Source organism: Urocampus carinirostris, chromosome 12, assembly GCF_059441175.1.
Source record: "Urocampus carinirostris isolate Australia breed hairy pipefish chromosome 12, RoL_Ucar_1.0, whole genome shotgun sequence".
NCBI classification, from domain to species: Eukaryota; Metazoa; Chordata; class Actinopteri; order Syngnathiformes; family Syngnathidae; genus Urocampus; species Urocampus carinirostris.
In genome coordinates, this window is record NC_142360.1 from 38,106,008 (window position 1) to 38,130,287 (window position 24,280).

General features: G+C 44.5%; 1 protein-coding gene across 1 annotated transcript in view; it reads right to left on the reverse strand.

The window, feature by feature from the left end:
* ncanb (neurocan b) overlaps window positions 1-24,280 on the reverse strand; it is a 256,911-nt gene that overhangs the window by 17,159 nt on the left and 215,472 nt on the right. Inside the window, exons 11-13 of the mRNA XM_088348929.1 lie at window positions 19,893-20,006; window positions 6,723-6,881; window positions 690-772 (exon numbers count right to left, since the gene is read on the reverse strand). Of these exons, the coding sequence (XP_088205055.1) occupies window positions 690-772; window positions 6,723-6,881; window positions 19,893-20,006 (356 nt within the window). The remainder of the gene's footprint in view (window positions 1-689; window positions 773-6,722; window positions 6,882-19,892; window positions 20,007-24,280) is intronic.

Sequence of the window (24,280 nt, forward strand, 5' to 3'; positions counted from 1 at the left end):
TGGTCTCCCTCCTGCATTTCCTTTAGAGCGTAGCTCATTTCCTAGATAATGGTTTCAAAACAAGGTTCAAGCAAAGTTGTTTTGAAAAAATGTCACAAAATACTGCAATCCGGGATACCGACGTATTTACCTTCAGTGCAGACGGTGCTGTGTACAGCTTCGCCCATTTCTACCGCTCACCCAATCAAATTGCTCTCCATTCTTTGCTAGAGCTTTTGGGTAAAACATTTATTTTGGGTTATAGTTTGTTCTGTGGCTTTTTTTCATAAAGTGTCTCAACAATGAACACAGATTGTTTGATAAGCTTCCATAAAAGGATTATTTAATTATTTAAAGCCACAACAGGGTCTGTTGGTATGACACCTTGACTGTAGTTAAATTGTGTCCTATGTACACTGGACCAAACCCTGTGTTTATCTGTATCATCCTGGATTCTCACGTGCTACAATCAGTTCTGCATGAAGAAACATATTGAAAATATATTTTATCTCTGTGCCTTATGTACTCATGAAAAGAGCCACATTTGGCTAGCGGGCCATAGGTTTCCGACCCCTGCTTTAGATTACCCTCCCCTAACGAAGACCCAATACAAGTTTCAGACAATTTTAAAAATATCTCTGATTAAGTCACACACAAATTAATTCACAACTGAACACAAATCAGATGAGTTATAAAAGAAATGATCTTACCAAGTCCATCTTGTCAGTCCACTGAAAGTCGTCCTCCACTGTGCGATCGTTTAAACCAATCCAAGTATTGTCATGACTGATACCTAGGCAAGAAAAACAGAAATATGAACCGTGATTGTTTCTGTACTAGACCTCTTTTTATCGAATCTACAAAAACGACCAGCACACAGGGTAGACCCAATCGCGTAATGTTTTCTCACAATTTTATTGAAAGAAAGAGGAAGGGCGGCGCCTGCAATCCGATGCTCGCTGGACACGGGAAGCAAGTCGCCCTCGCAATCGGATCGTGATCCGAATACGGAAGTGTATCTTCCGTAGCGAGCGATGTCAGGGACGGAAAAAAAGTTCAGTAGCTGGGACAGGAAAAGCAAAAACTTGGTCGTGTCAGAAACGAGTCGTAAGCCAGGACGGGAGAGTAGACGTAGTCGGGATCAAAAATGGGTCATAAGCCGGGACGGGAGAGCAGACGTGGTCGGGATCAAAACAGGTCGTAGCAGGAGACAAACGGGCGCAAAAACGGGACAGGCGGGAGTCAGGGTCAAAAAAGGCTTGTCTTGTATAATCAGAGGTTCGCAGACGGACTGACAAGAGGGGATTGACAGGACTGGGTTTAAATAGGGAACGGGAGCCAATCAGATCCCGCCGTGGTTGGCGCCAAATGAGCAGGCACAGGTGGTTCACATCAGTAATCATGACATGGCCGTCCATTTTTCGAAACAACAACAACAAATTTGTGAACAATGTCAGAACATATTGAATGTAATCGTATCATTGTGATTTATTGTTTTAAGTGTCTGCTTCTATCTTTGGTGTTTTTCGTCCCGTTTGACAACTACACTTTGGATTACTTTCTATCCTGTGGTTATGGGTTTTAACGCACAAAAATGCGTTTATTCGAGGAATCAACTCCTTGCCCTGAAGAATTCTCGTGCCGGCGTGATGACGGGGCCCTTCGTAGCTGAAGAGCCGGAGCCAAGGTGAAGGCTAAGCGGCTAGCGGCCTTATAAGCCTCCGGTACCGCCTGTAATCATGGTAAATGTGAACTCTCTACCAAATAAGACCGACCAACTGGCTGTGCTGGTGAAAACCATCAAAGCATACAGGGAGTGCAGTTTGCTGTGTTTTACGGAATCGTGGCTCACGTCTAGCATAGCGGAAGCTAACGTGGAGCTACCCGGCTTCAGCGCTGTTAGGGCAGACAAGGACACAAAAGTCTGCGGGAAGTGAAGAGGAGGCAAACTCGCCATCTACGTGAACACGAGGTGGTGTAACCCTGGGCACAAAGATTTCCATCTGCCGAAGGGACGTCGAACTTTTGGCCTGGCGTGTGACGTCATCCACTCCGCTGTTGCTAAACTACAACACAGCACCCGGAGGCCATCCTGTTAATCTGTTAATAATCAACACAGGGATACTGCTCGAAGTGTGAACTTCCCTACGGGGATGAATAAAGTATCTATCTATCTATCTATCTAATCATGATCCCACTCAGTTGAACTAAATCGAATCAGTCCTCTTTACAACCCAGCTCTCCAGTCCAAATCCATGTTAAAAAATAAAGTTTGGAATCGCCTCTTGTTGAAAGTCTTCCACTCCCCAAATACACTAACTTTTGTGCGAATAGCAATCACAAACTCCCTAGGGGGGGCAAAATATGGTTGTCCGCTGGTCTTAAATTTGACATATAGTGTAAGCTTGAAGGTTAAGAAGCCATCAGATAGAGCTCAGACATTCCATCTATATTCATAATCCCCCAAGTGTGCTGACTTTTTTTTTTTGTTTACGCGTGAAAGCAAAAATGTCAGAGCTGATGTTCGGCGCGAGAGGCGGGTTAATCCCATTGAGCGCCGTCTCCACATCAAGGTGCGTTTGATTAACATCATCAGCGGGCACATTTATCATCCTAATGCCGCTGATCTCCTTATTGCAGGGGTGGAGATGTCTCGTCTTAAAGCGATTAAACACTTCATTTTGTTGTTGTTTATGAGCGTGAGAAATAGCAAGGGACAAAATGCATTGAGTACTTTTGTTCCCCTTTGAAATCGAGCAAAAAATGGAACGGTTTCGCTGGCGGACACATACTGTATACAGTGTTCTGGTTTGCCCGCGTCCCTGCGTCCTAGACGCATTATTTTTGCTGGGGACGCATCGTGTCAAATCAACGTGCGTCCCAAGGACACAACTTTTTTGACACAAAATTGTCATTATTACCCGATTTTTCTTAACCCTCACTCGTGAACAAGACCCCAAGATACTTGAACTCCTCCACTTGGGGCAAGACCTCCTCCCCGACCCGGAGGGAGCATACCACCCTTTTCCGACTGAGAACCATGGCCTCGGACTTGGAGGTGCTGATCCCCATCCCGGCCGCTTCACACTCGGCTGCGAATGGTTCCAGCGAGAGCTGAAGATCACGGCCTGAGGAAGCCAACAGCACCACGTTATCTGCAAAAAGCAGTGACGCAATGCTGAGGCCCCCAAACCAGACTCCATCCCCGCCAAGGCTGCGCCTAGAATTCTGTCCATAAAAGTTATGAACAGAATCGGTGACAAAGGGCAGCCCTGGCGGAGCCCAACCCTCACCGGGAACGAATCCGACTTACTGCCGGCAATGCGGACCAGACTCTGGCACCGGGCATACAGGGACCGCACAGCCCGGATAAGACTGTGCGGTACCCCATACTCCCGAAGCACCCCCCACAGGGCCTTCCGAGGAACACGGTCGAATGCCTTCTCCAAGTCCACAAAACACATGTAGACCGGACAGGCAAACTCCCATGCACCCTCAAAGAGCCTGCAGAGTGTATAGAGCTGGTCCAGTGTTCCACGGCCAGGACGAAAACCACACTGTTCCTCCTGAATCCGAGATTCGACTTCCTGGCGGACCCTCCTCTCCAGTACCCCTGAATAGACCTTACCAGGGAGGCTGAGAAGTGTGATTCCCCTGTAGTTGGAACACACTCTCCGGTCCCCCTTCTTAAAGACGGGAACCACCACCCCAGTCTGCCAGTCCAGAGGCACTGTCCCCGATGTCCACGCGATGTTGCAGAGGCGTGTCAACCATGACACGCCCACAACATCTAGAGCCTTAATGAAATCCGGGCGGATCTCATCGACCCCCGGGGCCCTGCCACCGAGGACAGTTAACAACGGGAGATCGACAGACGGGTCGGTGCAGCGTCTGCCGTCATTCGGACCCTGTACCGGTCCGTCGTGGTGAAGAGGGAGCTGAGCCGAAAGGCAAATCTCTCGATCTACCGGTCGATCTACGTTCCTATCCTCACCTATGGTCATGAACTTTGGGTCATGACCGAAAGAACACGATCCCGGATACAAGTGGCCGAAATGAGTTTCCTCTGCAGGGTGGCTGGGTTCTCCCTTAGAGAAAGGTGAGAAGCTCAGTCATCCGGGAGGGACTCGGTGTAGAGCCACTGCTCCTCCGCGTTGAGAGGAGCCAGTTGAGGTGGCTCGGGCATCTAATAAGGATGCCTCCTGGACGCCTCCCTCGGGAGGTGTTCCGGGCATGTCTTACCGGCAGGAGGCCCCGGGGGCGGCCCAGGACACGTTGGAGAGACTAAGTCTCTCGGCTGGCTTGGGAACGCCTCGGGGTCCCGTCGGATGAGCTGGAGGAGGTGGCTGGGGATAGGGACGTCTGAGCTTCCCTTTTAATGCTGCTGCCCCCGCGACCCGACCTCGGATAAGCGGAAGACAATGGATGGATATTTTTTTTAACAAAGATTTACCGCACTCCAAACTTTTCGTTAGGCAGATCCACCATTGTTGTTTTGGTCTCGCGGTTCGAGTTTTCGTCTGCACGCCGATCTCGAGTTTGAGTTGAGTAGTGAAAGTCCGTCTCTTTTTAGAGAACCGGCTTTTTTGGCTCGCCTCATTAAAGAGCCGGCTCTCAAACAGCTCACTTGCTTTGATGCATTATATTAAGAATGATTATGTTGTATAAAGAAGTTAAGAAAAAAGACAGGTTTGTGGTGATCCCTTTTAATCAGTAGATTACCAACAATAATTTAATGCAGAAAATGAATTCATAATTTGAATAAGAAAATGTATTATTCTACTTAATTCTATTTGCATGTATTTTTTCCTTCTACAGTGAACATCCAAGCTACTTCATTTTTGAACTTTTTTTATAATAAACCTCATTCACGTCGAGCAACTCAGTGTCTCACAACAAAATGTTCATTAACAATATATATGATATAAGGAAACACATATACAATATAACATGTTAAACTGATGGATTTAAACTGTAAATAGGTTATTCTACTGTTGCATACTGTGTTCTATTCTTGCTTAAAGTGCCATTCTCGCCTAGTTCAATAGTAGTAATATTGTTGATGCGATAACATGTTGTTGTAAGTTTAACAGGTGTTGATACGATAAGATGTGGTGAAAACAGATCTCAAACTGTTTTTTGTCACTCCCCCTCCCTTTAGTAGAAGAAACATTATGTAAACTAGGGCGTTCCTAATGCAATAAAAAGCCAAGGACGAAATAGACTTTTTCAGAGTGTCTAGTAGACTGTAACAGGCAGTCTATGGTCATCTCTCCTTGCAAGTAAGTCATACTTACGTCTCTGTGTCTTCTTTGAGTGCAGGTGTTTATTACAAGTGTTGGGGTTAACCTAACATAAAATACATAAATAAACATGTTTGAAAAAAAAATATTTTTTTGTATTTTGTAAGGGAAAATACGACAGTTTGTAAGGGCATGGAGCACACTAAATTTTGGGGAGCCATAGATCTCTGTTGGGACCCATAGATTTTTGAGCATGCGGGTCCCCGGGACCCATCACTTTTCAGAGGTCAAATGAACACTGCTGTATCGATTCGCTATGCACAAAGGAAATCAGCTCACCTGTTTCTAGACAAATAATGTCAACGCTGAACATGACAGCAGATTACACACACTGTGTTATAGACGCTTACATGAGTGGAAAAAGGGCTAGGGCTTGAGATGTTGATACCGGACCCTCAAAGATGGGAGGAAAAGAAATGTTGTTCCCTGTTACAAGCGTCCTCCTTTCAACATTCAGTCGTTCACTTCATGCACTCAATTATGTGGGTCTCACATCTGCCCTAATTAGTGATGGGGATTTTCAGAGACATTATGATTCAATTACAATTCAACAGGGTTGGGTAGGGTTACTTTAACTTGATTACTTTCAATTACTTTTGGATGACTCCAATACCAAATATGCTAATAAAAGACAAAAGAAACTAAATGGGAATAAAATGACTCAATTTTGTGGAGGCTTGGGGCGTAACGGAATACATGGAACGGCAAAAAGCTGTTTGGATTTATTTTCATTTTGTTTCTGTCGCATTTTATGTTAGTTTTGCCGGAGATCAAGGAGATCAAAGCCAGGAGAGAAAGCTTACCACATGTTGTGAGTCATCATTTTATTCATATTTAGTAAAGATTATTGTTGCAGATGTTTCCCTCAGGGCAGCACGGCGGCGCAGTGGTTAGCGCGTGTGCGGCACAGTTCTAAGGTCTTGGGAACCTCCTGTGTGGGTTCAAATCCAGCTACCGGACTTCCTGTGCGGAGTTTGTATGTTCTCCCCGTGCTTGCGTGGGTTTCCTCCGGGCATTCCGGTTTCCTCCCACATTCCAAAGACATGCATTTTAGGTGGATTGGCCGGTCCAAATTGTCCCTAGGTGTGAATGAGCGAGCGAGTTGTCTGTCCCCGTGTGCCCTGCGATTGGCTGGCAACCAGTTCAGGGTGTCCCCTGCCCACTGCCCGATGATTGCTGGGATGGGCTCCAGCACCCCCGCGACCCTACTGAGGATAAGTGGTGCAGCTAATGAGATGAGATGAAGAGAATGTCCAGTTGACATCTACATGAGGTCAACTTTGCGGTTGTAACTCAATAAAACAAAAATTGATTTCATATCGGATTGAGATTGTGCAACCTGAAAACGGATACATCGCAAAATAGCACACAGACTTAAGTCCAAACGGACGAGAACCTTTAAACGTGTTTTGTTGTTTTTGCCAAACTCATCAGGCTCACCTCCGATGAAGTTCTGCTCGGCCGGGCTGTGGATGCTAGCGAGGTGTCCGCTGTGCTCCCGGCAGTCCTTTTCGGCATCTTCCCACGTATGTCGGCGGCTGAAGTATCGGTAGCAGTGGCCGTGGAACTTCCGCCAGGCGTGCTCGCAGCCTTCCGTGTCTACGAGGGAGCACACGAGGACACCGGTTGGAAGGCGGATGAAAAATCAATAACCCATTATCAGATCGTGTCCGCCAATTGTCTTTTTCTTTTTCTTTCTGTCATGTTCCATTAAGTGTCTCTGGTGTTGTGGATGTAAAATAAATAAATCAATCTAGTCTCCTATCCATAAAAATACAAATATCATGACTCTTTAAGCTGTTCAATCAACGGTTGGGGGACCACTTCCTGTGGTGTGTCTCGGGTAAGTACAGCCTGGCGGCGCCCATCCCTCTCTAGGCTGTTTTTTTTGAGGTAGGGGTTTCAGTTTAAAGACGCGAGTCGAGTCTAATGCACGCATAGCTGACGTGGCGCTAATAGCGTTTATGGTTCGGTCTAGTACATACAGAGCAAAATTTTATCTACAGTTTATAGTCAAGGTGTCAGACCAACAGAACCATTTTTGGCTGTACATTGCTAAAAATCTTTATTACGGAAGCTCCTTAAACAATTTAGGTTCACGGTAGAGACACGATTTGATAAAAACCCACAGAAAAACTGTAAACAGCCAGAAATGCCAGCCAAGCACACAGAGCAATTTGATTGGGTGAGCGGAGCAAACACATTTCTCTCTCAGCAGTCTGCAACAAAGGTAAATACATCAGTGACCTCTTTGCAGTATTTCGTAACATTTTTACAAAAGACCTCTGCTTGCACCTTGTTTTAAAACCATTATTTAATGAAAAAACGAGAGTCAAAATGAGCCTTAACGATCTCAAGTACAGTGGAACCTCGGTTTTCGAACGCCTCTCAGTTCGAACAAATCGGTTCTCGACCAAAAATTTCGAGAAATTCTTGCTTTGCTTTTCGTTCAAAAAAATCGGAGTTCGAACGCCGGTAATGCGTGAGTGCGATGCTGAGCGGCGTACGGGTGTAGATTGCCCCCTCCCCTCGTGAAGAACTGTTATCACGTGGGCACTTGCTTCTTTTCGCTTTCGCTTTTAATATCGGTGAATATCGGCGCGTGAGTGTTTTAGCCCCTAAGGAGGTCGGTGCAAGCAGCAAAGTTGCTACAGGTGAAAAAAGAAGAGTAGTGCATACAACTATTGCATTTAAGAAAGAAATAATATAAAAATATGAAGAAGGTGTGCGAGTTTCCCTTCTTTTGAGGGAATAGAGCATGGCTTCTGCAGACCACCACAAAGGTAAGAAATCTTATTCATAATTCTTTTCTTTATCCTTTAACCGCTCACCACTTTTTGTGGAGACCCGGGTGCTAAATGACGTGTAAACGACCTGATTTTTTAATTTTTACACGTTCATGGTAGCGTAATCTTTCGTACGGAGGATTACGCTAACGCGAACGTACGATTAGCCTGGGTTAGCTTTACGTTAAATATTCAAGATAAACATTCAGGGTGTTGGAACGGAGCCCCCTTTCCAATGAACCGCTCACCACTTGTTGTGGAACCCCGGGTGCGAAATGACTTGTAAACGACCTAATTTTTTAATTTTTACACGTTCATGTTAGCGTAATCTTTCGTACGGAAGATTACGCTAACGCACGATTAGCCTGGGTTAGCTTCATGTTTACGTTCATGGTAAACATTCAGGGTGTTGGAACGGATTAAACTGATTTTACATTACTTTTAATGGGAAAAACGATTTCGGTGATTGAACAAATCGGTTTTCGAACAGGGTTCTGGAACCGATTATGGTCGAGAACCCAGGTTCCACTGTATTTGCGGGAGGGAGACAACTTTAAAGTGGTATTTTTGTTGATATGGGACACAGAGCGAGTTTGACATTTATAGTGAAATCCGTCTTAGAGCATATGGTATGGCTCTTCCTTTCATAGAAAATTCTAAATATTTTGCTATAACAGATCAAAAAGGCCCCCGACCCCGGAGTTATAGGCTGTGAGCCACAGAACCACGCGCTTTACAACTCAGCTGCACTTTGGTAAAAAAGATATAATAGAGGAAAACTGCTTTATGATTACGGTGGTATCATCCCACACGCTACTTTGACAACCAATATTTCTTCCTACCCGGTGTCAAGCGGTATTCAAGCCTATCGATTAGAGTTGCCTCAAGAGGTCTTTGAGTCTTGTCGCTCTTTGTCGTCCAGCCCGGCACGGAGACAACCTGCCGTGAGACCGTCTGTCGCGTCCAAAGGCCTTTAATCCATTCCAAAGACAACCCTGCTTGCGTGGGCATCTCGGCTTCCGTAATTAAGACCTGTCACGGTGCTCGGATGAGGCCCACACGAGCGTATGTGTATGTGAAGCAGAAGCATTTCCCAAATCTTATCCGTGGACTCCATGTGTCAAATATCTGCGCTTGCAGAAGGGGCTTTTTGGGCCGACAAATCCGAAGCGACGCCGGTAAATTGGGAATTGCAAATGGGGTCCGTACGGGGCCCTGCTCAGTATGCATAGATATGCGGTTTAGTTGAGGGAGGGACAGAATACTAGAACAGTGTTCAATTCCTTGCAGGATTGCAACCGTCTGTGCTTGCTTTTCACATTTTTAAATGGAGGTGGTCCATTTGAGGGATTTGTCAAGGCTTTGCAAAATTTACTAGGACAACCTAGAACAAAAAACATCTGCACTAAATAAAGCTCTTGTACAGGAGCAGAATGAGGTGATATAAAAAGTCAACACACCCCTGTCCAAACTCATTTTTTTAGCTTCATCACTCTTGCTGCTGCTGGACCTTAGTGCTGCCTTTGACACCTTGGACCATAATATCTTACTAGAATGGTCGGAAAAATGGATGGGTCTCTCAGGAATTGTCCTCTTATGGTTCAGATCCTACCTCTCGAATAGGACGCACTGTGATAAATATGGTGAAATGACATCTGAGCCCTTTAGTGTTACCCGTGGTGTTCCGCAGGGCTCAGTACTTGGCCCCCTTCTTTTCAGCATTTACATGCTTCCATGAGGTGATATTATTCGCAAGTATAATATCAGTTTCCATTGCTACGCAGATGACACTCAATTCTTAATATTTCTCAATATTTCTTGAGTAAATATTGTGTAAATTATAACCTTATCTTCTTTGTTCCTTTACATTGTGTAAATTATAACCTTATCTTCCTTGTTTTCTTTATCCTCACTGTTAAATGTGAAACTGGAGTGCCACGCCCAATTTCGTTGTCACAATATGTTCAACCCATTTTGTAACAATGACAATAAAGGTATATTCCATTCTATTCTCCATCTTCCGATGGAGGAATGTGCCACTCTAAACTGTGGAAATTTGGAGGCCTGCCTCACTGAGATTAAAGAATGGATGTCACTCAACTTCTTGCGCCTTAACTCTGAAAAGACCGAAATGTTAATCATTGGTCCATCCAAATGCCGAAACTTGTTCTCAAAAACTGAACATTGACAATCGCAATATTACCCAGAGTGACTCAGTCAAAAATGTAGGTGTCATATTTGACCCGGATCTGTCCATTCAAACACACGTTAAGAATATTACCGTAAATTCCTGACTATAGAGGGCACCTGATTATAAGCCGCACCCACCAACTTTTAAGAGAATAACCGCTTTTGTACTTACACAAGCCGCATCTGTATATAAGCCGCATGCGCCCACATTAAAACGTGTAACAAATCACAAAATTAACCCAAATCCAATTTTGTGTCCCGCGATTGTAACTGAATATAAAGTACAAAGTCTCAAATCCACAGCCGTCAAAATGAACGGAAAATGATACCGGTACTTAAGGTTTGATGCAGACCTGCAGAGTCCGGGTCCCGTTGAAAATAATCCAAGGAAAAAAAATATATATTTCCAAAGGTAAGGGTGGGAAAAATATATATCCACTATTGTCCGCTGCGTCCACAAACACGTCTCACCCTTACTCTACTTCCCGTCAGCCCGCGTTGTTTTTCGCCCCTTCTTTTTGATTCGCCCGTGGAAAACATATCAGAATAAGTCTCTTAAATAAATACATTACAAAAATATACAGTTGCAAATACATATTATACATGGTTACACATATTTACAAAGAAAGACGGTACACCGAGAGAGTTTTCAAAGTTTTAATAATAATATAATAACTTTCATCGCAAACCGTGCCTGTGAAGGGAAGCAAAATGCTACTAGCAACACGCTCGCAACGCAGTGAACGGGTCTGTTAAGAAAACATACCGTACTTGTAGAAATCACGGTATATCGTCCTCATCTTCCTCCTTAAAACGGCGTCTTCTAAGTCGTCTTCCCCAGTAGGGGAAAGAGACTTTGTCATATAGACATCGTCCCACGCTCCCTTATTCAAAAACACGCTAGCAACACGCTCGCAAAGTAAAATATACGTGCAGTAGCTCTGTTTCCTTCTTTATCGGACTGCTCGATTGCATTTAGCTTGACAGCTGCGTCATGTGCCTTTCTTTTTTCAATTTGCATGATGAGGGTATGTTGTTGCAGTCTTCCTCAGCGCATATATTCCACCGGTCTAAATGTAACTTTTTGTACTCGAGCGCCGCTGGCGGCTGCTAGAAAAATTACATAAATTAGCCGCATCACTGAATAAGCCGCAGGGTTGAAAGTTTGGGAAAAAAGTAGCGGCCTATAGTCCGGAATTCACGGTACTAGTATTACTACTAAGTGGGGACAGGGAGCCAATCAGAGCCCGCAGCGGTAGTCATGACAACAGCAAATGAATGTATCAGCTACAAATATTGATTATTGTAAAGGGAAAACGTGTAGGAGAAAATGCAGGTTCGATATCTTTTAAGTCTTCTTACGTGATTTAATAAAGTACACCGGGGGTTGCCATGAGGGGGAGCTCTTTATTTCGTCATCCCAAAGAAACTCGGAGAACTTCAGACATAACAATGCTTTTATAGCTTCAGTTTGAGTACAACCCAAAAGGCGGCCCTAGTCCTCAGTAACAACAAGGAAGATGCTGTCGTACCCTTATTAGGACATGTTGTTCGCCTCAGTTTGCTTAGAGAGTCCTTGAAGGTCCCAAGGACCTTCCCGAAATGATGTCAACATTCCATCACACTGTAAGCAAGTCTTTCTACATTTCTTTCTAAATGTACGCAACTCTATTCTACAAATGCAAGTCTATTTTCCAGGGGGCGCCGTATCCCCGGTGTCGACTGTATTTGATTTATCTCGAAAAAAAAATCACAGAAGCGCCATGTTTACCATTTTGTCTTTTAAACGCAACTTGTGATACTTAATTCCTCCTGTGGACTGTTTGAGCAGCAGGCCTGAGAAAAATCAATGCTTAAAAGATTGCGCCACATCACCAAATAGTAGCGAAAGTGAGCAAATACATAAAAAAAGAGAGGGAACGTCTTAAAAAGAGGAAAAGGAAGATCAAGCAGCATGATTCCTTCCCACTCAGATCTCCGGCTCAGTCTCTGCTGATTTCTTCTCGCTCTCGCTGACAAGAGAAAGCCTCAGAGCTCCACATCACATCAACCTCTTCAAATATTTAGACATTATCCAACTTGTCTTCCTTTTTTTTTTAAACCCTCCTCTGTGTTTTTATTCTGTAATGCCGAGAAGAGAAACTTTCTTTCAATATCCGCACAGAAATTAAACAAAAAAAGACTGATTAGCTTATTTATCCTCAGGACGATGACGCTATCACTCCAGCACATATTAGTCATTCCATGTAGTCTGTAAACTGAACTCCTTCACAGTAGATGTTGATAATGCCCTGCATAAAGGATTATAAACATGGCCCAAAAGATCACCGGCTGCATCTTGCCCAGCCTGGATGGCATTTTCAAGTCAAGTCATGTTTACTTCTGACGCACTTAATCACAAAGAGTTTCTAAGGGCTGCACAGACCACAGATTATTGCAAACCACAGATGAGTATGACCCCATCCCCTGATCTAAAACCTACATGAGGGCAAATAATACACAGATATTGTCAACATAAAATATAGGTTATTCATAGGCTATAGAATAAAAGTGTGTTTGAAGCTTAGATTCAAACATTTCCACTGATGTTGCCGATGGAATCTCAGGGGTAAGAGCATTCCACAGCACCGGGGCCCGAATGGAGAACACTCTCGAACCTGCGGATCTCTTCTTGGCTCTTGGGATCACTAGTAGACCAGCATTTTCAGAGCCAAGGCTCCGGACCAAAACAAAGGGGCAAATGAGCTCAAATTATATGTATTAATATTCTACTACATTTTGTTACTATTTTAGTTATTTTACTTTAGTTTTAACAATTTTTAAGTATAATATTTTTTTTTGTGTATCTGGTAATATTAACAAATATTACTAAGAATTTTTCTCATAGATTATTGTCATGATTACCAATGTGAATCACCTGTGCTCGCTCATTTGGTGCCAACCGCTGCGGCCTCTGATTGGCTCCCTGTCCCTATTTAAACCCAGTCCTGTTACTCCCCTGTTGTCAGTCCGTCTGCGGACCTCTGTTTATACAAGGCAAGCCTTTTTTGACCCTGACTCCCGCCTGTCCCGTTTTTGCGCTCGTTTGTCTCCGGCTATGCCCTGTTTTGATCCTGACCACGTCTGCTGTCCCGGCTTACGACCCATTTCTGATCCCAACTACATCTACTCTCCTGTCCTGGCTTACGACTTGTTTCCGACCCTGACCACGTTTTTGCTCTCCCTGTCCCTGACACCGCCATCGCTCGCTACGGAAGTTCCACTTCCATATTCGGATTACGGTCTGAGTGCGAGAGCGACTTGCTTCCCGCGTCAAGCGAATACTGGATCGTAGGTGCAGCCCTTCCTCTTTCTTTCAATAAAACCTGTGGTAAACGTTATGCAATTGGGTCCTGATTCTGTTCTGGCCGTGACAGTTATACAGGTAAAAGTGTTGATACATTACAGATTACATTAAGAAAAAAAAACATTATTTCCACTGGCAAATAATTTTGCTCATTATAAGTGTTACATTTTATTTTTTTTGTACAAGTAAGAATGTCATGATTGCTGATTCAGAGCACCTGTGTCTGTTTAATTGGTGCCAACAGCCCTGAGAGCAGATTGGCTAATAGACTCTGTTTAAACCCCCGGCTTTCAAGAGATCCCTGTCAGATCGTTATGCGAACCGTTGCTCCCAGCTCGGCAAGCTCTCACGTTCAGAATCTGTTCCTGCCCTGTTTTTTCTCTGCCTTATCCCCGTTGCCAACCTGTTTCCGGACCTGACTCTGCCACGTTCTGCCTTCCTGATATCCGACCTGTTCTGCCCCGCTACCTGCCTGACACCAGTTGCCGACCTTGTTTCCGAACTTGACACCGCCCTCGCTCTCCCGTCCCAGTTAACGACTTGTGTTTCCTGCCAATCTTCGACCATCCTTGTCCGACACGGAAGTGCCTCCCTGCTACCCTTGTCCGTCAACCATCGGATCGTGGAAGCAAGCCCTACTCTCCCTCTTTATTAATCAAAACTGAGCAAACGAGCGCTATTGGGTCCTGTGTCTGTTTCTAGTTTGTGGCAAAGACAAAAAGGTCAACGATTCAGTTTGAAGGGGAGGTTCGACCTTACCCAACAAATGTTTTAGTCCCTCTGGTCAATAAGTTGGCCCAATTTAAGTATTTTTTGTTTTTCCCAGTTAAAATAATTAAATACAAAAAGTGGAAAAATACCTATAGTCGTTGTAAAGCAGGGGTGTCAAACTCATTTTAACACGATAGAACAAACATTCTGTCGGGGGCCGGAATAGTAGATTAAAGAGAAAGAGAGATAAAGAAATAAGAGAAGGAGGGAAGGAAAAAGAGAGAGGCCGGGACAAAGAAAGAGAGAGAGGGAGAGAGCGTGAGAAACAAAAGAGATGAAAAGAGAAGTCGTGCGAGAGGGGGAATGAAAGGGAGCGGAAGAAAGAAATCCAAAGAGAAATAGAAAGACAGAAGGAGAGAAAAGAGAAAAGAAAGCGTGAAGGGTAGGAAGAGAGAAAGAGAAAAGAAAATGGAAAAAGGAAGTTAGAGCAAAAGAAGTTAAAAAGACACGGAGAGAGAAAGAGACAAAGAGCAACAAAGGAAGAGAAAAAGAGGGACACAGAGAGTGAAAGAGACAGAGAGTGGGAGAAAAGGGGTGGAAAAGAAAGAGAGAGAGAGAAAGAGAAATAAATACAGCGTCTTTGTAAGAAACACCTGCCTTTAGCAACATCAAGTGGACATATCTCAACCTGCAGCTAGTTTTTCTCTTGCGCTTCTCTGAGTGTTGTCTCGCGGGCCGGATTCAAACCCTTAGCGGGACTGATCTGGCCCGCGGGCCACCTGTTTGACACCTGAGTTGTTTCATTTCAAAATCGGAGGAAAAATGCACATTCAAATAGTGGTAAGTTGCAGCCTTAGTATATTCTATTCTATTCTATTCTAGTAGAGACAAGTCTTCTATAAAGATCCTCCACTTCAATTGAATGGGCCATATGGGCATTGTGCAGGCTGCATACGCTTGAGGATAAAAAGTTCAGCACATGAAAGCAGTCAGCAATGACAGGACGACACGTTCCTCTCCTCATTAGCGTGTCGGGCGAGATTCCGCCATCTGCGGTTACATTTTCACGCCCACCACCAGGCGCAAGTACCTTTTCCTTTTTGGCTCCGACCGATTTCTTTGCTTCCATGACATTTTGCCGTCACTGGGAATGAAGCCGGGCAGTTGGGCTCCGCTATTAACCGAAATCGATATTCCCATTGCGTAATCGCAAGACACTGCGGGTTTTTTTCGAGGATTAATAGTCTGTATTTGAGTGTTTTAACCAGCTCGGTGGCCTTGGGGGTATGGCGCCCGCCCCGAGACTGGGAGGTTGTGGTTCAAGCCTCGGCCGAGTCATACCTAAGCATTGGTACCCGTTGCCTCCCTGCTGGCGTTCAGCATTAGGGGTTGGAATTGGGGGGTTTGGTCACCTAATGACTCCCAACACCTCAGTTGGGTTGAGCGAGGGGGCTGGGAATCCCCTCCTCTAAATCAATCTCCCAAATGTTTTTGAGTTTTTCCTTGCCCTCATGTAGGTTTTAGATCGGGGGATGGTGTCATAATAGTCTGTAGTTTGCAATAGTATGTGGTCTGTGCAGCCCTCTGAGACTCCTTGTGATTAAGGGCGTCACAAATAAACATGACTTGTTGTGTTTTGGAGTTTTTCCTTGCCCTCATGTATGTTTTAGATCAGGGGATGGTGTCATAATAGTCTGTAGTTTGCAAAATAATCTGTGGTCTGTGCAGCCGTTTGAGACTCCTTGTGATTAAGGGCATCAAAAATAAACATGACTTGACTTGAAACTGTTGAGGTATCTTCAAAACAGGTACAGGAAGCAAGCACCTCAACTGTCCTTAGGGGCCACCACATTTGGAGACCCCTGGTTAAACCATGTCCTGATGATTCAAAACTCAGGAAAAAAAAACATAACTATCACATAAAATGCACTTTTCTCTTTTTAGCCGAAAATAGCATCGAAATTGCAACTGTGGTCCGGAAAATCGCAATTGGTTTTCTTCCAACAAAATCGTGCAGGCCTCCGGGCAGTGTCGATACCTTTTGCGTTGAAGTCAGTTGTTTGCCTTTGGTTTTTGTAATCCGGGCTCCCGCCACTAAAACAAACAGCGCCTTGTTAGCGTGAGGCAAACAAGCCAAGAGAGCTAACGTTCTGGGGAACTATCCAAACTTATCTGGGATGTACTGTTGGGATGATTCGGTAAATTTAGAGGCTGGGGAGACTCTCCAGACAGCTATGTTGTTGACTATGTATTAGTTGCTCTGTGTGACAGGCACCAAGAAAAGGGGGAGTAGAGTTTTTTTTTTGCTATGTTTTGATCTAAAACAGGCACTTCTATCTACTGAGAGAGCTACCTGTGGTCATTGTGCTTGCTGTTTATGTTCCACCGGATGCTAACGTTAGCATAGCGCTAAATCTCCTGCCCGCTGCTATCAATAAATAGCAGCTCGCACACCCCGACGGAGTTTTTATCGTCGCCGGCGACTTTAATCGGGCATGTTTAAGGACTGTACTTCCCAAATCCATTCAACAAGTGGACTGGGCAATTAGGGAAAAAACACTGTGTGTACAGTAAGATCAAACATCTAGTTGGATCCGCCCATCTCTGTCTGTCCCTCACCCCCCTCAAACCTGGGTCCTGTCTCCGTTCTGGTCGTGACGTATTTTCTAGATGGCATTGAATGGTTTATTTTAACAATTGAGTGAATGCAGGTTTTTTACCTGAACCCACCCCTCCCCACGCTAGCTACACTAACCCAACATTGCCCTCTAGCGGACGGAAGGAGCATTTTGTTTGCATATATTTAAAAAACAAAACATAACTTTTGATAGAAATGACCTAGAGACTTGCTTCTTTTTTAGACATACTCAGAAAGTATAGACGGGACGGATTCAATCATCCAACAGGCCACAGGCCATGTTTGACATATTTTCTCTAACATAAGCAGATGTTGGTACTGTAACAAAAAGGGGGACTACAAATAACCCTGGAAGATATAGTGCCTTTTACAAAGATCATAAAGTCGAGTCAAACCATGTTTATGTGTATACCCCTTTATCACAAGGCGTCTCAAGGGACCACAGACTATTGCAAACTACAGACTATTATTACCCCATACCCTGATCTAAAACCAGCATGAGGGCAAGAAAAAATTCAAACACATGTCAAGTCAAGTCATGTTTATTTTTTACAGCCTTAATCACAAGGAGTCTCAAAGGGCTGCACAGACCACAGACTATTGTAGACTAGACTATTATGACACCATCCCTGATCTAAAACCTACATAAGGGCAAGGAAAAACTCAAAAACACGTCAAGTCAAGTCCTGTTTATTTGTGGCGCCCTTAATCACAAAGAGTCTCAAAGAGCTGCACAGACCACAGATTATTGCAAACCACAGACTATTATGACACCATCCCGATCTAAAACCGACATGAGGGCAAGGAAAAACTCAAATACGTGTCAAGTCAAGTCATGTTTATTTGTATAGCCCTTACTCACAAGGAGTTTTAAAGGGCTGCACAGACCACAGACGATTTCTCCCCAAAAAAAAAAAAAAAAAAACTTCACACAGTAAAAAAATGTGCCAAAGAATTAGTTATTTTCTGGACAGTAGGTTTGGTGGTTTTGTTGAATTTTGGGGTAAAATATACGGTGTGGCTCGCTCAAGAAAAAAAAAATCAAAATATTCTTGCTTTTACGGCTCATTGGGTCAAAAAGGTTCCTGATCCTTGGGTTACACCAGGGGTGTCAAACTCGGGGGCCGCACGGCAGAACAAAAATTCTCTCGGGGGCCGGACTAGTAGAAAAAAAGAGAGAAAAAGGAAAAGAGAGAGAAAGAAATAATAGAAAGAAAGGGAGAGAAAAACAAAGAGGGTGGGACAAAGAGAGAGAGGGGGGTATAGAAAGAGAAATAGTGAGAGAGGGAAAGAGAGAGAAAGAAAAAAAATCAAAGAGAAATAGAAAGAGAGAAGGAGGGAAAAGAGGAGAGAAACTGAAAAGGGGAAAGCAAGAGAGAGAGAAAGAGAGTGAAAAGGAAAAAAAGGAAGAGAGAGCAAAAGAAGGTAAAAAGACACAGATAGAGAAAGTGACAAAGAGGAACAAAGAAAGAGAAAAAGAGAGACAGAGAGACTGAAATAGAGCGATAAAGAGTGAGAGAAAAAGGGAGTAAGTGAGAGAGGGGGGGTAGAGAGGGGGATATAAAAAGAGATGGGGGGAAAAAGAGAAAGAAAGAAATTCAAAGAGAAACAGCAAGAGAGAAGGTGGGAAAAGAGAAGCAGGGAAAGAGAGAAGGGGAAAGCAAGAGAGAAAGAGAGAGAACAGGACAAAAGGAAGAGAGAGCAAAAGAAGCTAGAAACAGAGAGAAAGAGACAAAGAGGAACAAAGAAAGAGAAACAGAGACAGAGAGAGTGAAAGAGAGAGAGGGGAGGGGAAGAAATACAGGTACAGCGTTTGTGAGAGGCACCTGGCTTTGGCAACATCAAGTGGACATATTTCAACCTGCAACTCGTTTTTCTCTTGCGCTTCCCTCAGCGTCGTCTCGCGGGCCGGATTCAATCCTTTAGTGGGCCTGATCCGGCCCGCGGGCTGCCTGTTTGGCACCCCTGGGTCACACGAATACAGTGGAACCTCGGTTTTCGAACGCCTCTCAGTTGGAACAAATCGGAGTCCGACCAAAAATTTCGAGAAATTCTTGCTTCGCTGTTCGGTCAAAAAATCGGAGTTCGAACGCCGGTAATGCGTGAGTGGGTACGCTAGGGTGCGATGCTGAGCGGCGTACGGGTGTTTTAGCCCCTTATTATGCCTCCGAAGAAAGTCAGTGCAAGCAGCAAAGTTGCTACAGGTGAAAAAAGAAAAGTAGTGCGTACAACTATTGCATTTAAGACATAATAGCCAAATATTAAGGAGGTGTGCGAGCGCCTTCTGCTGACCACCACAAAGGTAAGAAATCCTACTCATAAGATTACGATAACGCGAACGTACGATTAGCCTGGGTTAGCTTTAAGTTTACGTTAAACATTCAGGGTGTTGGAACGGAGCCCAACATTGAGGGTGTTGGAACGGAGCCCCCTTTCCAATGAACCGCTCACCACTTGTTGTGGAGACCCGGGTGCTAAATGACATGTGAACGACCTGATTTTTTATTTTTTACACGTTCATGTTAGCGTAATCTTTCGTACGGAAGATTACGATAATGCGAACGTACGATTAGCCAGGGTTAGCTTTATGTTTACGTTAAACATTCAAGGTAAACATTCAGGGTGTTGGAACGGATTAAAACGATTTACATTGATGATTTCGGTGATCGAACAAATCCGTTTTCGAACGGGGTTCTGGAACCGATTATGGTCGAGAACCGAGGTTCTACTGTATTGATTCGATTTTGGTTAATCGTGCAGGCCTATTTGAGATCCTTCTGGGCCCTGAAAGGATTATTTGCCTCCTGTGGAAAGCTTCCTACACATGCCATCGTGCTCTTCACAGAACGTTTGTCCAATGAGTAAAAGGGGCGTGGCTTAGCCATCGGTCGATCACGCCGGCATTTTACAGTGATAATAAACGAATAACGCATCCTTACCCTTCTCGCACGTAGCGCCGCTGTAGCTGGGCAGACACAGGCACACGAAGGAGTTGATCTCGTCGATGCAAGTTCCTCCGTTGCGGCAAGGGTTCGACTGGCAGTCGTCAACGTCTGGAGGACACACGGAAACCAGAAGGAGGTCAAGGAAAGGGGAAGTCGCGGCGTGCATACTAACACATCGCAATCGGCTTGGCTGACTTTTCAAAGGACCTGCGCACGGCAGGGGAGAAAAAAACCCCCAAACGAAAACAAACCTTGAGATAAAGTGCGCGAAAGATTAGAGAAGGGCGTCCGGGGAGAGAAAAAAACGTCCGCTTCTAATTAAAGCCGATTGATTGCACGTCATCGGGAATGCGCTCTTGCGTGTCGAGATAATTTCGAGAGCGAAAGGAAAAGTGCACAATCTGAGAAGAAAACACAAGTGGACAATTTAGAGGAGAACGCAGATAGCGCCGGTGACACAATAGGTATCATTAATAAACAATCAACATTATTCGAACAAATCAGCATCCCTTTTTGATGACACCGTCTGTTAAGGGTATTGTTATTAAACGTGGTGCAGTTTTTTTTTGGGTGCCTGCGTCAGCGAGACTAGCCGCTAATGCTAGCAGTGTTTCCTGTCATGATTACCGATTTGGATCACCTGTGCCCGCTCCTTTGGCGCCAGCCGCTACGGAGTATCCGATTGGCTCCCTGTCGCTTTTTAAACCCAGTCCTGTCGCTCTCCGGTTGTCAGTCCGTCTGTGAGCCTCTGTTGTTACAAGGCAAGCCTTTTTGACCCTGATTCCTGCTTGTCCCGTTTTTGCACCCGTTTTTTCACCTGTCCGTTTCTAATCTCCCTGTTTGTCTCCGGCTACGACCCGTTTTTGATCCCGACCACGTCTGCTCTCCCATCCTGGCCTACGACCCGTTTTTAATCCCGACCACGTCTGCTCTCTGTCCCGACTATCGACCTGTTTTTCCGTCCCTGACACCGGCATCTCCCGCTACAGAAGATCCCTTTCCGTATTCGGATCAAGATCCGATTTTGTGAGCGGCTTGCTTCCCGCATCCAGCGACCACCGGATCGCGGGCGCTGCCCTTCCTCTTTCTATCAATAAAACTTGTGGTTAACGTTACGCTATTGTCATGTTTACTGATGCGAGGCACCTGTGCCCGTTCCTTGGCGCCAACAGCCCTGGGAGCTGATTGGCTCCCTGTCTCTTTTTAAACCCCCGCCTTCCTGTCAACATCGGATCGTCTGTAACCTACGCTACACGCTAGGCAAACTTTTGTGACTCCTGACTATCCTGCCCTGTTGTTCTGACTGATTCCCGTTGCCGACCTTTTTTTCTAGACCCCTTTATGTTTTTGCTCCTCCGTCCCGGCCATCGACCTGTTTTTCCTCGCTCTCGACATTGCCTGTGCTCGACATGGAAGTGCCACTTCCGCGTTCCCAGCGATCTGCTCCCCGTGACTGCCGATCCCCGGTTTGTGGGTGCAAGTCCTTTCCTCCTTCTAAATAAAACTGAGTAAAACCGACGCAATTGGGTCCCGTCTCCGTTCCTGGTTCGTGACAGCAATTGGGTCCTGATTCCATCCTGGTCGTGACAGTTTCCCATTCATAGGAAGATTCTGGCAGGCCGCCAGGGTTTAATTGTTCCCCACCTGAGTCTCAAACTTTTACTATTAAAATACAATATTGTTAATTATTAATAAACGTGAAGTTAATCAAAAAATCTTTTCGATTTTGTCATTATAGAAAGGATCGCAAAGGCCATGGACCATGGTCTGCAACATATCGCCGTCGGTCAGAAGGAATCTTGGTCAGTCATTCCCTCCCACAGTGCTGAAACACAATAATATTCGGTTGGTGTGGTGTTTGTCCCGTCCCACCTACACTGTGATTAGACAGCTAGTTAAAATGTGACATTGATGAGTGCCACTTATTCCCCAAGTTGAACATTTTTCAACAACCAGAAAAAAGGTCTAGCCCAAGTGTTCCAGGCATCGGCAAAAGAACAAAACTCATTATTTTTCATGTAATTAGATGACGAGCATTAAACTTCTTTCTCACTTGGCGGGTGTGAATTGTTTGCTTTGTCATAGCCTTTCATAACTAGTGTATTTATGATACAACAGTGTCTGAAATAACAACTTTTTCAAGAAAAAAACAAAACAAAAACAACTAAGAAGCCTGCATCGAATAACTTTGACTTTCCCGAGCGTGATAAGGTCGTGCATTTGCATATCACTTTTGCATATCACTTTCCAAAGTAAACGAACAGAGAACACAAGAAAAACGGATAAGTGGTTAGGAATCAAGGCAAAACCTCAGCCCCAGAAGAAATATTCAAAAGAAGCTAACAAATTTATGACGCTACAAAACGTAAACGTACATTAAAAGCATCGTGGAAAGAGGAGTTGTCATATACATGCAATTAATGTTATAAGTAGATTTTTAATAAACTTAATTCTTTATTCTGATTAGCAATCCTTAATACTTTGCAACAATGTTTTTTTTTTTGTGATGAGTCGTCTTATTGCATTTCAAGTTGTGAAAAATGGGGCAGGCAACTTTATGGCTGGGCAGGCTACTTTTCAGAGTTACTTTTGTCACGAGTTTCAGACACTGGATATAATATTGTAATAGGGCACACATTCATCAAAGACATTGTTGCTTGATTTTGCTTTGAAAAGGAACCAAATCAATGTGTTTGAATTGAAAATGTACAAAATTTCCTCCTGGGCAGCAAACCCTTGTGCCCCCGGACACAGGTAACCCACCAAGCTCTATGGGAAACACTGGCTAGCATCCACAAGGTTATCTGCTAATTCTAGAAACATTGTCCACAAAGTCAGCCGCTATTGCTAGCAATGTATGAAAATGTCATGGTTGCCATGGCGCCTAATTGGCCCCGCCCGTGTGGCGCCAGCTGCGGCTCATTGACAGATTGGCTTTCCGTCTTTTTAAGCTCAGTGCTCTCATTTTTCCTTTGATAGTCTGTCAACGAACCCCTGCCCCGCAAGACGTGGGTTCTGACTCAGTCCTGTTTTCCTGTCCGGTATTGTTCCCGTTTATTTTGTCCTGTTAGATATCGGTCTCCAGTTTCGTTCTATTTTTGTCCTGTTTAGTATTCTCTCCAGTTTTCGTTCCCGTCTAGTTTGTCCAGTTTATTTCGATATCCTGTTTCATTATCAATCCTGTCCGTCCCATCCTGTCCTGTATCGACCCCATCCATCCGATATCTGCTCGGGCAATTGGAATCGATCTCGTCGGTCTCCTGTATTTGCACGCCAGACCGCTACCTAACGTGCATGACTCCCTATTTTCCGTAAAATAAAAGGCTTGTGTGAGAACGCCATGCGTTTGGGTCCTGATCCTGTTCCGGTTCTTGACAGAAAAGCTAGCAACTAACGCAGATGGCAGATGCTTCAGAGCAGAAAATTTATGAATCCAAGCTGGTGACTGGCAGCAACACGGAGTGGAGATGCTATGGACTCAGGGTTTGATTTCTGGTGAATACATACATGTATGTTTTTACCAATTCAGTTGCTAAACTCGGTTTTGTGTTTCTCTAGACATTATGGAGCACCCGAGTGCTAATCTGCATGCAACCAGTAAGATACTGTGCTTCACTCAGGGGAGTTTATGTTGACTTTCTGGGACTGCTTCACTCCTGACGTTTCATGCGGCAGGAATTCTTTGGGCGTATTTCTCTGTTTATTGCACTGTTTTGTTTGATTCCCGGCCGATGCACCACAATCCTTTCTGTACCGTTTTTTGATGAATCTGCTAGCTTTCCTTTTTTAGTCACAATTTCACGAGTAGTAAATGCACCAGGAGCTGAATTGTTATGGTTCTGCTCGATATTATCCTTAAGCCTTATAGACTGCAGCCTGCTCCTGCATAGTATGAGATAAACACATGTGGATTACATATGCATGCATTGATTTTCCAGTGGAAGAAGGCTTGCCTGCCACATGGGGGCCAGGGTTTGATTCCTGAACAAATTCGTATGCTTTGTCACAGTTTATCGTATAGAACAGGAGTCTCCAACTTGTTTCAATCTGAGAGCTACTTATGAGCACCAAGGGTACCCAGTTTAAGGGCTATGAGTTTTATAAGCATTTCTAAAGTAACAATTGATCATGTTATTACTATGGTGTCACTATTTCATTACTCGGACTCTGATTGGCTCCCTGTCCCTATTTAAACCCACTCCTATCTTTCCCCTTTTGTCAGTTTGTCTGCGAACCTCAGTTTACACTAGGCAAGCTTTTTTTCCACCCCGACTCCCACCTCAGGGATGTGATTGAGGTGAGGAGAAAATGTCTGAAACCTAACCGGGGGTTTGGGGGCCGTAGGCCGAAGCTCCTGGGTTTTAAGCAAGCTCCTGGGTTTT